Here is a 17,247-nt window from a genome sequence, read left to right as displayed (position 1 = left end):
GGAAAGGGACCAAGGATATCTAACCCCCACCGTACAACGGGCCACGGGCTAGTGAGGTGTTGCAGGTCAGCTGCAAGTTGCCGAGGTATATTAGTATGGCGTTGGCGTCTATCACATCGTTGGATGAGTTTGATAGCGTCGACCAGTAATAACCTTGCATGAGGGCTTTTTGAGCTAGGGCCCTACCCCCCAAGTGTTCTCCACACAATCCGCCATGGATCTTGTGAAGGATATGTTCTGCTTTCGTAGGTCGGAGGCAATGCAGGTACGGAAGAGTGAAAGACTTCATGTACAACAGCTCGCCAATTATCACGTAGTGGGCCAACTTTTGCCTTAGTTATTGAGCTTCGTTCCCATCCAAGGGTCCTACTCAATGTTTCAGGTATTCAAAGATCGGATCTATCCAGCTTGGTTCAATGATTTGTATAGGGGCAATTTCTTTTGTCATTGTTTTTATACTAGGTTGGGGAAAATATTTGATGTGCATCATCCTCCTTCTGTTATCTGCGGCACTGGCTATCTTTGAAAGCGTGTTAGCATATGCATTGTCTAACCCCAGTATGTTACGGATGGAAAGTGAATCAAATTGCCAAATGAGCTTGCGAGCCTTGGTTAAATATTTGATCATTGCGGGTTCTCGAGCTTCGTAGTGCCCATTCACTTGGTTGACGATGAGCTATGAGTCGTTGCACACCTGTAGATCTCTTACACCAATCTCTTTTGCCAAGGACACACTGGCTATCAAAGCTTCATATTCTACTTCATTGTTGGATGCTTAGAATTTTAATCTTAAGGCACATTCGAGGCTTACTTCATCTGGCCCGAGCAAAATGAGTCCGGCCCCACTATCCCTCTGATTTGATGATCCATCTACATAGAGGATCCAAGGTTCTACTCCAGGTTCACTGGGTAGTGTCGCATTGGTGGATGCTTCTTGACTTAGGGTAGGTTGTTGGCTGCTAATGTATTGAACGTACACTCTAAGATGAAGTCTTCCAAAACTTGAGCCTTGATTGCGGGATGCAATTCAAAGCGTATGTTGTAATCGCTTAATTCAATCACTCATTTTTTTAACCACCCTAATACTTTGGGCTTTTATAGGACTTGGCGAAGCGGTTGGTCGATGAGTACGACGATGGTGTGTGCTTGGAAGTAAGGTCGTAGCTTTCTGGCCGAGATGATGAACGCAAAAGTGAGTTTCTCAATGTTGGGGTATTGGGTCTCAGTAGCATGTAGGACTATGCTTACGTAATAAACAGGTTGATGTGCCTTGTCAACTACTTAGACCAGTACCGAGCTAACAACTTCATCGCTAGCTAATAAGTACAAGATTAGCTTGTCACCTGGCTCCAGCCTTGTTAATAACAGTGGCGAGCTCAAGTAGGGCTTGAGTTCTTCGAACGCAGATTGGCACTCCTCGATCCATTGGAAGTCTTGAGATCTTTTCATTACTTGAAAGAAAGGGAGGCACCGTCCTGCTGACCTGGATATGAAGTGGCTAAGGGCAAAAAGTAGGGGTGGGCAAACGGTTTATTCGGTTAAAAACCAAACCAAATAAACTGAATTTTTAAATGAAAAGCCAAAACCGAAGTATTGAAAAACCAAAATTTCCGGTTTGGTTTTCAGTTATTTTGGTTAAAATTGAATTTCAACACTATATATATATATATTAATTTATATTATAGTGTACATTTTAATATATAATATATTAACGTATAAGTTAATCTTATCTCCTATTAATTCAAAAAACTATTTACAAGTCATTGATAGGTCGCTTCAGCGTTTTTAAGGCCAAAGGGCATGACCTCGTAGCAGTATAGGATAGTCTCGGTTACAAAAGTCATCTTTTCTTGGTCGGTAGGGTCTATCAAGATCTAGTTATAGCCTGAGTAAGTGTCCATGAAGCTTAGCAGTTTGAACCCCAAGGTGGCATCTATGAGCCGGTCTATTCGAGGAAGCGGGAAGCAGTCTTTGGGTCAAGCTCTATTAAGGTTGGTATAATCTACGAACATACGCCATTTACCGTTCGCCTTTGATTTGAGTACCATGTTGGCAATCTAGTCTGGGTATTTAACTTCTTTAACGAAGTCGGCATCTAGGAGCTTCCTGACCTCCTCATCAATGGTCCTCCACTGATCAACGACAAAGTTCCTTTTCCTCTACTTCATGGGTTTGATCGAAGGGTTTACATTTAGTTTATGGGTTATCACAAAAGGGTCTATGCTGGGCATATCGATGGCCAACCACACATAAACATCAGAGTTAAGGCTAGGAATCTTACCAATTCGATGCGTCGTGGCTCCTTAAGTAGTGACCCGACTTGCACTTTCTTTTCTAGCTCGGTCTCAAAGAGAGGAACCGAGACCGTCCCCTTGGCGGGCTTGCCACGCTCTTCCTTTGGCTACTTGAGTGGGTCAAGATCGATGTCCATAACCAAAGATTGTTTGCCCTTGCCTTTTAAGGCCACCTCGTAACATTTGCAGGACTCAAGCTAGTCCTCGTTGACTATGCCAACCCTATGCTTGGTTGGGAATTTCATCGCAAAGTGGTATGTTGATACCATGGCTCAGAGGGCATGGAGCAAAGGGCAGCCCACAATGGCATTGTAGGGCAATGGTGAATTGACAATTAAAGAATTATGTTTTACCCTCTACTTATTTGGCATGGTCCCTGCTGAAATCAACAGGTTTATTTTTCCCATGGGGCGTACAACATCCCCGATGAAACTAACCAAAGGCATGCCAATTAGGGTAATGTCCTTTGTTTTCAACTTCATCTTCTTAAAAGCCTCTAGGAATAGGATATCGGCTGAGCTTCTGTTGTTTACGAGTATGCATTTTACCTCGTATTTGGCAATAATGAGCTTTACAACCAGCGTGTCATTGTGTGGGAAATACACTCCCTGGAGGTTGTCTTTAGTGAAGGAAGTGGCCTCTTCCAACCTTGGCTTTTTTGGCGGGTTTTCTTCTTCATGTTGTAGTTCTTTAATGGAATTTTTTTCTGTTGAGATACTACATCCGACCACAATTGACCCTTCAATGATAGTTGCTATCATCCCCGCGATCTACTCCTCATCATCAGTCTCATTGTGTTGGTTCTTGTGTTGCTCGGGCGTGCGTTCTTCCTTCTTTATGAATTGTTTCGAGTTGCCCCTTTGATTAACTCCTCGATCTTATTTCTAATGTCTCGGTAGTATTCAGTGTCATGGCCCTTGGCTTTATGGAAGTGGCAATACCTGTCTTGGTTCCTGTTCTCCGGGTTTCCCTTCATGTGAGGTGGCCACTTTAGATACTCTGCCTTCTTGATTTGCATAAGAATCTCCCCTTGTTTTGTGTTAAGCGATGTAAAACTATAATACTTGGTCGAGGGAGTTAGTGACCTTTTGGTCTGCGACTTTGATCTCCTGGACAAATTATGCTCATGTCGTCCTCTCTTGCTACTTTCTCTGCAAATGTCATCTCAGCTCTTCCTCTTCTTGTCTCCCTGGTCACCTCGATCCATGTCTCCTCGATCCACCATGAGCTCTTCCACGTTCATGTATTTTTGGGCACAGTCGAGGAAGCTCTTCATATTCAACAAGTGATTCTTGACCAGGGAGAGCCTAAGGAATTGGTTTCATACTTTGTGGGTTACAATAGTGATCTATACTGCTAGATTGAAGTCTCTAACTTGTAGGCACTTCAGGTTGAATTTGCGGACGTACTCCCGGATACTTTCTCCAGAACATTAGTGAATAGACATCAAGCTCGACGTGGTCTTAGTATACCTCCAGCTAATGGTGAAGTGAGAGATGAGCAGGTCGGAGAACTATTTCCAACTAGTGATGGAGCTTGGAGTGAGCCCTGAATACCACATTCGAGTTGTCTGGCAGAACATGGTGGGAAGGCCAAGCACATACTAGCCTCTATGGCCCCCTGAAGAAGCATGAGGGCTTGAAAGTTTTCTATGTGGTCCACAGGGTTTGTCGTGACATCATAGGTTTCAAGGTTTGTCGTTTTGAAGTCCTTTAGGTGTGAATCAATGATGATCTCAATGGGCAAAGGAGAGGGGCGAGCAAGTTCGGGAATGTCGGAGGTCTTTGTGTGGCTTGCCAACTGAGTAGCGATGGCATGTTGTTCCACACGGGTCCCAGACGGTCCAGAATCGAGTTACGGCGTGGATGCCTCCTAGATCTATTGTGTCGCAAGTTGGCCACAGAGCGGGATGCCTCGATTTCGATCAAGGTAGTGGCCTTGTTGTCCGTGTTGTTAGGAATGTACGTGGGGTCCTGCTATCTTGACGTAATTGTCTGTGTATGCCTCCTCGGGGAATGAGCCCGTGAATGCTAGCAATCATTGTTGGAGATAACCTGCTTACCACGGCCCCTCATGTCAACTACGTGCTTATTGCGGTTCTGAGGTTGGTCCTTACTATTAGGGTTTTAGCCGTTAGTGTCCGATAGAGGGTCCTGATGAAGGGCAATTTGGCACGACCTAGCAAGAAGGGGACACGTGGACACAATCAGATCAAGGGATGACAGCTCAACTCGACAAGTCTAGTTCGCAACATTCGGAGCTCGGGTATTCAGCCACCTCGGCCCAGAGGCCTCTCCAACGGATCCCAAGTTTCTCGGGATCACGATGAGCTAACAGATTTCGACTCTCCCGAGATCACGATGATAAGTCGTCCCGGCTCCACCGGAGTCAGAAGTGAAACGATAAGCCTTATCTACACACCGCTCTCCTTCAAAGGCGGAACGAACCTTATCTCTACACCCCGGAGATCTCGGAGCTCTTTCATGAAACTCACGACTACTTCGCTATATAAAGGCATGAAACCTCAAGGCAAAGGTATGCGTGGTTACTCTACTCACTAGCTCTCAAATTCTCAAGCTTTTAGCTCGCACAGCAAAGTTACTGACTTAAGCATCGGAGCGACCTCGCCAGGTTAGCTACCTAGGTTCTCTAGTCCATTGTCTTGTAGATAGATCCAGCTCGTTGCTCGATTGGAAGCCATATCGCCCTCCAGCTAGGAGTAGTCAGATCGCGCAACAACATGCTGTACTAGAGCTTGCATAAAGGGTTGTCCCATGGAAGCCATGTGTTGTTCCCATGTCTGCATTCGGAGGTCAATACCTCATATGTGGGTCATCAGCTCTTAAAACTGTTGAGCGCTAAACCCCGCCAGGATTGTTGAGGGGTCTACAGGTGTTGCTCCAATGGAGTTGGCTCGAGCATCCTTTCCGTTGTGTGAAGTCATATTGATTGATAAGGGAACTAGTACTCAAAGCGGTGAGCAATGAGGGTGACTTTTCAGTCCGTTCCTACAGACGACACAAATTTATAGTGCTCGATCTACTTGGGTCCTTGTGTGAGAGCGGATAGTGGCACGAGCCCTATAAGAAAGAGGATGTTAGAGAGGCTGGGTTGTGAGCCCAGGCGAGGAGGCTCCGACGGTCAACTTAATCCTAAGCTAGATGAACTGAAAGAGAATTTCAAGCTAGACAAACTGAAGGCGAAGGTACCCCTTTTTATAGAGATGAGGAGTGATTAAGGCGCTTCCAAGATTCTCAGAAGTAATGAATTATGGGCGACTGAATTCTTTGGGGCTCATGGGAGCATTCTCCGGATGAGGCGCTCGCCATTTCCCTAAGAAGCGGGAGGCTCTTGCCATTACCGTTAGTTGATTGACACATTCCCAAGGATTTCTGAGGCATTGAGTGCCCAGAAACGCATCTCTCGCACTGATGTGGCAGGGTGGCATTATTTGGTCGGAGTGTCAATTTGATGCCTGGGCTGTTTGATGTCCTAAGGTGTTGTAGGTGGAACCAGGGTCTTTGGCAGTTTGGTTCAACTGATGTTGATGACCTCCCGAGGTTGCTTGAGAATATATGTATACACCCTGAAGGCAGATGATTCCCATCTTGTTGTTCCTGCAAGTCTTTGATGCTTCTGAGGTGACATCGCATCAGGAAGTCGATGTGCTGGTTTTGCCCATCGACAGGTTCCATCAGTGCAGATTCCTTTTTTGGGTTATCATCCTAACAAGAGTTTTTGAGGAATCAATCAGGTGTGTTTCATTGCTTTGATCCTAGCTTTCATTGGCTCAAGTCGTTCCTTGATTCTTCTTATGAGGCCATGTACTCCATAATGATTCCGTTGAACTTTTGCCATTCTATGAAGGCAAAATCCATATGCACTGTTAGGGCGTTGTTGGGATGACAACAATGTTGCGTCATACCTAGTGTAGGGATAAATGAGGAAGGGTTGGGAAATCAATGACTATTTAAGCTGAGTTGAATTTGAGTTAAGTGAAATCAAAGGAGAGAGAGAGAGAGCCCACCACTTACATGAATTTGAAATATTCAGGTTTTTGAAAATTTGAAAAAAAAAATGAAGTTTAAAAGAGTCCTTTAACTCTTTTTGAAAAACTCGAGGTAGGTTTAGGTCAATTTAAGAAAATTCTAGGTATGTTTTTAAGTCTTTTACCCTAAAAATATCAAAGATCAGGGTTGAGAGATCAAATATAATAGAAGAGATGACCACCCATCTGTCCTATAATTAACCCGTTAAGGCAAGTGGTCCATGACTTGTAAAGAGATAGGGAACCCATTGTTTATTATCACGAAAATCAAAACATGTGTGTTTTTGTCTTCTGAGGCATATACTCTGAGTAATGATAAAGGGTGCATCATGTTTATAAAAGATTGGATGTGACCAAATCACTTCCCATATCCTTTTAATTAAAACTTAAAAATAAGAAAAAAAAATGACTAAGTCAGTTTGATCAAATGGGATATGTATAATTATCTTATTCTTCTTTTGTTTTCAATACCAAACATATATATATATATATATATATATATATTGGGCTTGTTGTTTCTATATTTCTTGTACCTTAAGTTTTATGACCCCTCCCCATTGCTTAATAGTTTGGAGAATTCATGATTGGACTATTTAAGACTAGTTGAAACAGGAAAGATTTCCATATAATAAAAGAATGATTATTTTTATAATCAATGCTTCACAAGTGAATGAAGTTCATCTTCCTCTAGCCTTTTGCTAAATATCATACAAATTTTATGAGTTGAAAATGTATTAAACTGCTTGTTTGGGGCCATCTATCTACAAAACAGTGGGCTGTTGTATCCTGGAGACTGATCTTCTACAACCTTTTTGAGTATTACATCCACAAAGGTGATTGCAATTTTAAGTTCTAGTTCAATTATCTTTAATTCTTTATCATGTGATAAATTTGCTCTAACTTTTTATCAACACCAACCTCACAGAGCACATCTCATCATGTATTAGGAATGTCTGTCTTCCATAGTTTTATGTTATTATTCATCGGATATATTGTACCTGTGAGATTGGTGTGAGGTGCACTCAATTCTAAATCCCCACCTTCTCTGTTTCTTCGGCTCGAAAAGTAGAGCAGAAGATGATGGCACATGGGATTGCAGTTTTGGGGGAAAAAGAAGCACAGTAAATGCTTTCTAATTAGAACTGTGCGCCCGGAACAGGAACTGTTGAATTGGTATATTTTTTATCTTGATTGATGTCTGCTGTTTTGTGCAGTCTCGCCGTGCTCTAGACCCGAGGAAAATGCTGGCCTATGGGCTGTACTGCTGAACCCAGAAGCTATCCATCCCTAATATCCTCGATTCCCAAATCCTAACTGAACTTCTCCCGAAGAAGAAGGACGACGTCAACACGTGAAAGGTGACAACCTCTGATCATTTCGTACCGTCGAAACTCCGTCCGATTGTAATCTGAATCCAAGCTCCACAGGGCTTACGTTGATGTCAAATGAGAATATACCCCACCACTAATTCTGATTGGATATCAATCTGAGCTCGTCACGTTTTTTTGGGTAATGAGCCCGTCTCGTAGAGTTCAATCGCCCGTCGGCCGTTTGACGTCACACAACTCCGCTCCAAACTACTACTTAACAATGCCAATAATGAATGAATGATAGCGATACGAGTTTGGGTTTCTTCGTACCGTTATCAGGACTGTCTGGTAGAGTGATACGAATATCGGGATTCGGGGTAACGTATACTATACGATTTCGACCGTTAGTTAGCGATATTTTTTAGCCCAAAAATTCTTATCCTGGGCTGAACCGCCATTCACCCTTTTTTTGTTGTCACCGCCCGTCACGGTAGGGTGCAAATGCATGATCTGATTTGGTCTTATTTGGTCGAATTCGTATCGCTTCAGTTCGAATTTTCGGATCACCCCTATTCGATTCAATATATATTATATATTTATAAATATAAATATATATAATACTTATTTATTTAGAAAATATATTTTTAATATTATATTTATAAATTTGTTATATTATTTATTTTTATAAAAAATATGTATATTTATAATGAAAATAATTAAAAAACATTTGTATTTTTTGTTTTTATTTTATCTAAATTAGTATATTTTATTTTTCTTTTAAGAATTTATTAATTTTAAAGAAAACATATCGGATCAGATCAAATCCGAAGATCTGACTTACCGATAGGATTTGAATTCAAATCAAGTCCTATCATATCCGATTGGATCCAACATAAACAATGTTGGATTGGAATTCGAATATACCCAGATTCGAATCTGATCTGATCCATTTGCATCCCTATGCCATAGTTCACAAATATATCTGTAAGGACTAAAGGGACTTTTTACGGGGTTGTCAACGAGTCGAGTGCAAGTACAACCAAAACCGACCTAACAAGGAATGCTAAGAACCCACAACCAAATCAGACTCGATAAGGTCTGTATTTTTAGACCTAGAACTGAACTAATCGGTTTTTGGGACAATTGGGTATGACCCGATGGATCCGATTATAATATATATAATTAATTAATTAACCATATATTGAATATAAATCATACATTTAATATATGTAAATCAGTCGGGTCAGAATCAGATTGGGACTAGGTGGAACCCATTTCAAACCAATAAGAACCATAACTATATCAGGAACTAGAACCAACCCAAGCGGTTTGGGTCCATTAGGTTTGTCAGATCCAACCTGACCCATTGATAGCCCTAGACATTCTTGGATCCAGGGGTGGAAGACCCAACTCATAGAAGATTCAAAATCATTTACTATGTTTCACTAGATCTAGGGATGGTAATTTTCCCTATCCTCATCGGGTACACATGCAACTTCCCCTACCCCATTGGGGTAGGGTTGTCAATAATTCAGGTTAAACCCTATAAATCTAATGGACCCAAACCAATTTGGTTGGTTTTGGTTCCAAGAATTAGAAATGATGGGTTGATTTCGGTTCTTGATATATTGTTCCAATTCTTATTGGTTTGGAATCAGTTCCATCCATTCTCAAATTGATTCAGACCAATGCGACATATATATGCATGTATAATATATTAAATAAATTACTATTATATATAATATTTTTAGTAGGTTTATTATAATCGAGTCCATCGGGTCAGACCAAATTGTCCCAAGAACCAATCAGTTCAGTTCTGGGTCTAAAACTATTGACCCTATCATGGTCCAATTTGGTTTTGGGTTCTTGGTATTTATTGTCGGCTCAATTATGTTCTACCTGGAGCTAACCCGTTGACAACCCTATCTTGGGTGGGGGATAAAATTGCCATGACGGGGATGGGATTGACCAAACCGTGGGGCACATTTTGTAACCAAACCGGTAGTACCGATTTTTGGAAAACCAATAACCAAAAACTATCGATTAACCGGTTGACCGATTCGATTAATCCTCAGTTCAGTTCATCGGTATTTTGGTTTTTTAATTTTTACAATATATATAAATATATAATAAAAGATTATATAATATTATATTTTAAATAATAAATAATATATATATATATATATACATTTATATATATAATACATATTTATTAATTTATAATATATAAAAAATATAAAATATATATAATATACATAAATATATATAAAAACATATGTATACTAGTTGGTTCGGTTAACCGCCGATTTTCTGTATTGATTAACTGAAATCAAATCGGTACCTTCGATTTTCTAAAAACACCGAACTGACCAATTCGATTAACCAATTTTTCGATTCAATTTCGATCAGTTTTTCGATTTTTTTCTCACCCCTAACCAGTACGGCATCGCAAACATGATTAGGGATGAAGGGTCATTTTTACCAGGTCAGGCCGTCAGGAACATGGATTTGTCTCGAAGTCGGGATCAAGGACTGGGAGTATGGTCCCCGCCCCATTGTCCATCCGATTAATCACATTTGCAAGTTGTATTTAATTTGTCCAACCATTAGATCAAAGATAAGATAAAATGAAATTTATCTTTCTATTTCTTGTTTCCTCAATTGGTGCCCCCATCTCAAATACTGAGTCATCGGTAAAATATCACAATAATGAAGGCTAATTATTGTAATGATTAGATGATCACACTCTCATAGAACAAGCCAATAAGACCGTGTCGTGCTCATCACTCATTGGCTTTTGCTGTATGAAGTATGAACTCCCTGAGAGGGAGAGGCCCTTATCATGCAGAAAGAAGGAGGAAAGGAAAGGTTTGCACTCAAATTCTTGGAAAGATGGAGTACGTATGGTAGGGAACCCACTAACACTTTGATGAAAAGAGACAACTGGCCCATGGCAGGGCACCCTGGACTCTCCACTTTCTAAATTACCCCTTGCAAGAAGTAATTCCTATTCCCTGATAAGTCATAAAGCCTCCTATTGGATTTCCATCAACCAACCGGGCCCATCTTATTAAAACTGTCTGATCAATGCAAACTTTCCTTTCATGTAATCTATGCACCTAATTTACTTTCATTGCATGTATGCTCCATTCATAGTAAAATAAGCTCATAACATCTCTATATTTATAAAATTGCATATATAATACCTGCAAAATATAAGTTTTAGATAATAATGTAAATAATATTTAACTTTAAATTAAAAAAATAAAAAATAAACAAGTAATTAATCATTTTCAATCCATCTTTTTACAACACCAAAATAGAAGTATAGACAAACTATTGTTATTTTGTTATATGTTTCTTGCGGTACTACGGCTACTGCCTGCTAGTACCTAGGTATGGGAAATGAAGAAGCTGAGGGAATACTCTACGGTTCGACCTTGATTGGATGAAGGCTGAAGAGCGGATTTCGTGAGGTTGAAAAGCGTGCAAGGTAATTCAGGATCCCAATGGGCAGGCAGTGTGGAACTGGAAGGCGGAAGCTAGCTACGAATTGGCGTCTTACATGTCAGCTTTCAGCAATTTCTATTTTATTTTTTATTTAATTTTAGTCTTGGCCTGGCCATAGTGTTGACCTTACAGCCAACTTACAGTCACAGCCACCACCTAACAAGCTAGCAGCCCTCCCAAACCGGCCCTAAATAGCTAAAACTCTTTCACTTCTTTTTCTTTATTTTCCTTCCTCTTCCAACCAAAAAGCGACCAACGAAGCACGTGACATAAGACGGGTAAGAACCGTCCGGTAGAACGGCCAGTCAAAACCCACAAAAACCCTAACTACTCTCTCTCTCTCTCTTAATCTGCCGTGGGAAGTCAAGTCCCAACTCCCAACACTAACAACCATGCAATCATCCATGGACCTCGGATTTATCAGAACCCTCAAAGTTCTCTAACTTTTCACCTCCCTGCGACTCTGCAATTCTCTGTCTTTCCTTTTGCTCCCTCCCTACATCATCTCACCTAGGTAACTCATGATGGATCTGATTCTATTCTCTTTTTCTCTGTAGAGAGAGAGAAAGTCTTCCTGTAGTTCAAAATCTTCTTACATAGCCTGAAACTAGAAAGCTCCCTTTTTTTCTTCAGTTTTTTTTTTAATTCTTCTCTTTTCTTGAAGCACTCGCAGAGACGAATTGAGGAGGAGGAGGAGGGTTAAATGACTACCCCAGGGAGTAATCGTCTGCAGCAGATGCTGCAGTCCGCGGTGCAATCCGTTCAATGGACTTACAGTCTCTTCTGGAAAATCTGCCCACAACAAGGGTAACTCAATTACTGAATAGAATGAGGAAAAAAAAACTCAATTATACATGTATTGTAAGGAACCTTTGGTTTGCCTTGCTTCGTTATCGGACTTGTATATGAGTTTTACGTTGTAACAATCTACTGTTCAGGATCTTAGTTTGGGGAGATGGGTATTACAATGGGCCGATAAAGACGAGGAAAACGGTGCAACCAATGGAGGTGAGCGCCGAGGAGGCATCACTTCAAAGGAGTCAACAGCTTAGGGAACTCTACGAGTCATTGTCAGCCGGAGAAACCAATCAGCCGGCTCGCCGGCCTTGTGCTGCATTGTCGCCGGAGGACTTGACAGAGACTGAGTGGTTCTACCTTATGTGCGTTTCCTTCTCTTTCTCACCTGGGGTTGGGTAAGTTTAACCAACTTTACCTTTTTATCTCCAGACCAGAAATTAATTATATGGTTTTGTTATTATTTGGTTCTCTCCCTCTCTCCCATACAGAGACAGAAAGGCTTTATTAGGTGTCTGAATTCCGTTTCTTTCTTATGATACAGTCAGACAATACCAACTAGTCATCTCTCTCTCTCTCTGAATTTTAAGAAATTTCCTTGGGCTATGTTTGAAAAGTCAATTCAAGCATTTCCGATTCTGAGATTCCAGTGTACACAATACATGTCTACATGTATATTGTACATACAATGGATCTATCCAGATTTGGGAGAGAATCCTTTGTCAGTATATATTACTTTAAAAAAAAGAACCATTTGAGGATCAATTCTTCAAAATTTTAACAAGAGTTGCACATCGGTTGATAGTTTCCATTACTGGTTGAAGTTGATGGTAGCGCTCACAGGGAAGGTGAGCAATTTGATGGGTTTCATTCTTTCTGCTAGAGCTTATATCATATTGTTCAATGTTACTGTAAGAACTGAATGAAGGCCCGCCCCTTGAACTTGTTAGTTTTCAAGTAGGGAAGTATTTATGAGGGAATAGATTCTTGAGACTGTCAAAGGTTTAAGGAGAATTGAATTGGTGTCACTCTATAGCACTTCGCTCACTAAATTCCACTGAAATGGAAGCTTCTCCATCTACTAATGTTGATACCTTCCTAATATGGTCCGTTCTAACGATATTAATTCCTATTAGTGACTACATTACTCTCTCTCTCTCTCTCTCTCTCTCTCTCTCTGAGAAAAGGAAGCCTATTCAGTTACTGCAGGTAGTATAGTCCAAACTCCTAAAAAATTTTAGCTGTTGAATCTCATACCGAGTTGGGAATTATTAAATGTTACAATCTTAGACAACAGTTTTCTATATATGAAGTTATAAATGCACGCATACATATATTTAATAACATCCCTATGTTTATATGGAATCTTATGTGGAATAACATTGATCTAACAGAGTTTGGGTTGTAGGTTACCAGGAAAGGCATTTGCACGACGGCATCATGTGTGGCTCACCGGTGCCAACGAGGTCGATAGCAAAACGTTTTCTAGGGCTATTCTTGCCAAGGTAACCTCCATTTTCTCTATTATATATAATTGACAACAGTTGAACATGGTCTGAGAAAATCTCCAAGAACTATCAATTTTCTCTTATAATTTCTTCTTAATTTCCAGTTTTCCAGTTAGCTAATTATCTTCCTTTTGGTTTTTTCTTTTTTCCTATATCTTGAATGCGATTTCCATGGCATTGCACCAGAGCGCTCGGGTTCAGGTGATTTTGAATACTTCCAATTCAAGAGAATGATTACGTAGTGTTTCGAGCTATTTTTCAGTTTGAATATTAAAACGTGTCCTTCAATGTTACAGACTGTTCTATGCATTCCTCTCATGGACGGAGTTGTCGAACTGGGTTTTACTGAAAGGGTGAGATAATTGATTTATCAATTCTACAGTGTTGATTAACGATCGTTAAGCATAAATTAATACCTTCTGAAGTCTGATTAAATGAGCACCTATATAATAAGTGAAAAATGTTGAATCAGTCACTTGAAAATTTCTGATATTAGTGGGTCTATCAGACGAATAACAATCGGTATCTAACTGTCAATGCAGGTACAAGAGGACCTTGGACTGATCCAACAGGTCAAAAGCTTCTTCGTTGAACACAACCACAACCCAAAACCAGCTCTCTCCGAGCACTCGACCTCTAACCCAGCTAACTCCTCAGAGCGGTCTCGGTTCAACTCTCCTTCCCTTCCTGTCATGTATTCGACCGTAGACCCGCCTGTGAAAATGAACCAAGATAACGAGGAAGAAGAAGAAGAAGAAGAAGAAGAAGAAGAAGAAGAAGACGATGAGGACGACGACGAAGTTGAGTCAGACTCCGAAGCCCAAACGGGACCTACCAGTCACCGGAATGCTGCGCAAGAACCTCTACGCATATGCGAACCGACCAGTCAGGGTGCAACAACAGCTGAAGCGGCAGCTGAGCCCAGCGAACTTATGCAACTAGAGATGTCGGAGGACATTCGTATTGGCTCGCCAGATGATGGGTCTAACAACCTGGACTCGGACCTACACATGCTTGGGGTGGGCCACTCTGGAATGCAAACTGTGCAATCCGATCATCAACGCCAAGCGGATTCCTACCGGTCCGAGTCGGCTCGTAGGTGGCCACCACAGTCGCAGGGCCAGTTTAGCAACGGTCTTCAACCACCATCCTTGGGTACGTTAGTTGTAGACTAGTAGTTGGCGAATGGCGAGTTCCCCAGCGGAGTGCGCCAGTTGTTGATTTCTTTGTTTATTGGAAACCATAGAAGTATGGGTTCAACTAACCATAAAAGTATGGGTTCAACTACTATGATATCCGAAAAACAACCCATACTCGTCATTGATTCTTTTATTTAGTGGGCCCCCATTTACACTAGAGATATCCCCTAGGCTAGTCCTTCCGAATTAACCCAGCCCGTTCTCATTGGCGACCGTTCTACCTGCAGGCTGCAGCAGTGGCATTAACTATAAGAACTATCATATTGTCTTCTAGCGGCTTTTGCCGCATCATTGTGATCCACGTGTACGGTTGTCGTTTTCTACCCTATCGTAACTTGATCTATTGATGAAGACAAGACCCTGATGCGGTGGTTTATATGGGTGGCCACTGCAGGGTACTTTAGGAATCAAGAGTTTAAAACCACGTGTGGTAAAAGTCAAAACCCTTGTAAAACGTGTCCGACCCAATCGGATTGCTTGTAATTTTATGAGTAGGCATAACTAACCCTAAATGTATTCTTTAATGACATTTAAGTCCGAATCTCACGTCTCCCTCTCTCTGTTTTGTTGGTTTTTTTCTTGAGCAGCCCCTCAGATGGAAGAGTTGGAACAAGAAGACAGTCACTACTCCCAAACGGTCTCCACAATTCTCCAGCGGAATTCCAGCCGGTGGCCGGAAATTTCGTCGGCCGTCCACGCCGGATGCTCGGCACAATCCGCCTTTTCGAAGTGGAACAGCCGGAACGATCATCTCCTCCTCCATCTCCCTCTAGAAGGCACGTCGCAGTGGCTCCTCAAGTACATTCTCTTCACCGTGCCCTTCCTGCATAACAAGTATCGCGACGAGAACTCGCCAAAATCCAGAGATGGCGACACCGGGGCACGGTTCCGTAAGGGCACACCACAGGACGAGCTGAGCGCGAACCATGTCTTAGCAGAACGGCGGCGACGCGAGAAGCTCAATGAACGGTTCATAATATTGAGATCGCTGGTCCCGTTCGTCACCAAGATGGATAAGGCGTCCATCCTGGGTGACACCATTGAGTACGTCAAACAGCTACGGAGAAGAATTCAGGATCTCGAGACACGAAATCGGCAGATGGAGGAGAATGAGCGACGGTCCAGAGGTGGTGGGGAATCCCAGAAGACTAGCAGCTCGAAAGAGCAGCGGAGTGGGCCTGGGAACAGCGGGATCACTGTACAGGAGCGGACACGGGGACTTGCCGCCGGTTCGGATAGGAGGAAGCTGAGAATAGTAGAAGGAACGGGCGGTGCGAAGGCTAAGGTGGTGGACGCGCTATCGATTGTAGGGAACACAGTTCAGGTATCGATCATAGAGAGCGATGCACTGCTGGAGTTGCAGTGCCCTTACAGGGAAGGACTTCTACTGGATATAATGCAGATGCTCCGGGAGCTCCGGTTTGAGATCACCGCCGTCCAGTCTTCATCTACCAACGGCATTTTCAACGCGGAGCTACGGGCTAAGGTACGAATTACTCCGTTCCATAGTGGGCCACCCCCACCCCAACCCGACTCATCCAAGCAAAGTATGAAACCTTTCATTTGAGGGTCTAGGTTTGGGTTGGGTTGGGCTAGAGACTAGAGACTAGAGTGGGGTAGAAAAACATCATTATATCCAATTAATACGAGGCTGAGGCCCATCTGAATCTGGCATCCGTAGTGAAAGGACAACACACAACTAACTGTATACTATTTGTGGGGATGCTTCTTTTAAAACCAGTGCTTTATTCATCCCCATCCAATTTCAAGTTTTCAACTTTTGGGGTTGGAATTTGGATGTGGATTGATTATAGGACGACCACCGATCATGACCGTAGATTGATTGGCTGGACCCTACCCAATCAATGGTACGTAAAATATTTATTAACATTTTTAATTTTCTCTTCTAATTTGCCTTCCTCTCTTCTTCTTTTTTTCAGGTGAAGGAGAATGTTAATGGAAAGAAACCAAGTATTGTGGAGGTGAAAAGAGCAATACACCAAATCATAAATCAATACTGACCTTGTGTGTTTGCAGAAGTAGGATTATGTAACTAAGATAAGAGAATGAACCGTGGCTTTCCGCTGACTAACTACTGATTCTCTCTGTGGTACTGCAACAATGTAGTTGTCAGATCCATGATGTCAAAGTGTAGTTGAAACTTGAAACTTGAAATGCCAAAATGTGCGCATGTATTATGTAATATGAAAGCAAAAGCAATTATATTGTTTTATTTATTTATTTATTTTTTTTGACCATTTGTGAACGAGGCTCCATTCTGTCAACTTCTGATGATAGTGTCGGAACTGGATTACTGGAGAGACATCTCATCTCGTACATGAGTTAAAATCAGCTCCCCACAAGAGCACCCCCCAAAACGTTTCATAGCAAATCTCCGCCTCCTATTCAAAATATTTTTCAATGATAATATCAAAAATGATGACGTCATCGGAAAATGTTTCCGTTGTGGGGCTGATTTGATTTGGAAGAATGAATTTATTATAAAGTTCAGGCAATCCCCTGCCCCCCCGTTAGCTTTCTAATTGACGAAGAGCCCCTTTGTCTGAACTTTGCAGCGTGAAC

The 17,247-nt window shown here is 41.7% G+C and overlaps 1 protein-coding gene across 3 annotated transcripts; it reads left to right on the top strand.

Annotated features, from left to right (window-relative positions):
* The first annotated feature begins 11,503 nt into the window (after positions 1-11,503).
* Positions 11,504-16,909, top strand: LOC104596450 (transcription factor BHLH42-like). Of its 3 annotated transcripts, none has more exons than XM_010257619.3 (9): positions 11,504-11,676; positions 11,836-11,969; positions 12,101-12,355; positions 13,366-13,462; positions 13,652-13,666; positions 13,762-13,818; positions 14,008-14,620; positions 15,252-16,150; positions 16,605-16,909. In XM_010257619.3, exons 2-9 carry the CDS (start codon positions 11,866-11,868, stop codon positions 16,683-16,685), a joined length of 2,121 nt encoding a protein of 706 aa, XP_010255921.2. In that variant the 5' UTR covers positions 11,504-11,676; positions 11,836-11,865; the 3' UTR covers positions 16,686-16,909. The 3 variants fall into 3 exon arrangements, with proteins under 3 accessions (XP_010255921.2, XP_088751379.1, XP_010255923.2); XM_088895253.1 differs by having other exon boundaries at positions 11,517-11,676; positions 12,101-12,322; XM_010257621.3 differs by having other exon boundaries at positions 11,522-11,676; positions 11,827-11,969.
* Positions 16,910-17,247: the final 338 nt, after the last annotated feature.

This window comes from Nelumbo nucifera, chromosome 1, assembly GCF_055504915.1.
Source record: "Nelumbo nucifera cultivar China Antique chromosome 1, China Antique-T2T, whole genome shotgun sequence".
NCBI classification, from domain to species: domain Eukaryota; kingdom Viridiplantae; phylum Streptophyta; class Magnoliopsida; order Proteales; family Nelumbonaceae; genus Nelumbo; species Nelumbo nucifera.
The sequence above is the reverse complement of the archived record's forward strand: the minus strand, read 5'-3'. Positions and strand labels throughout refer to the sequence as shown.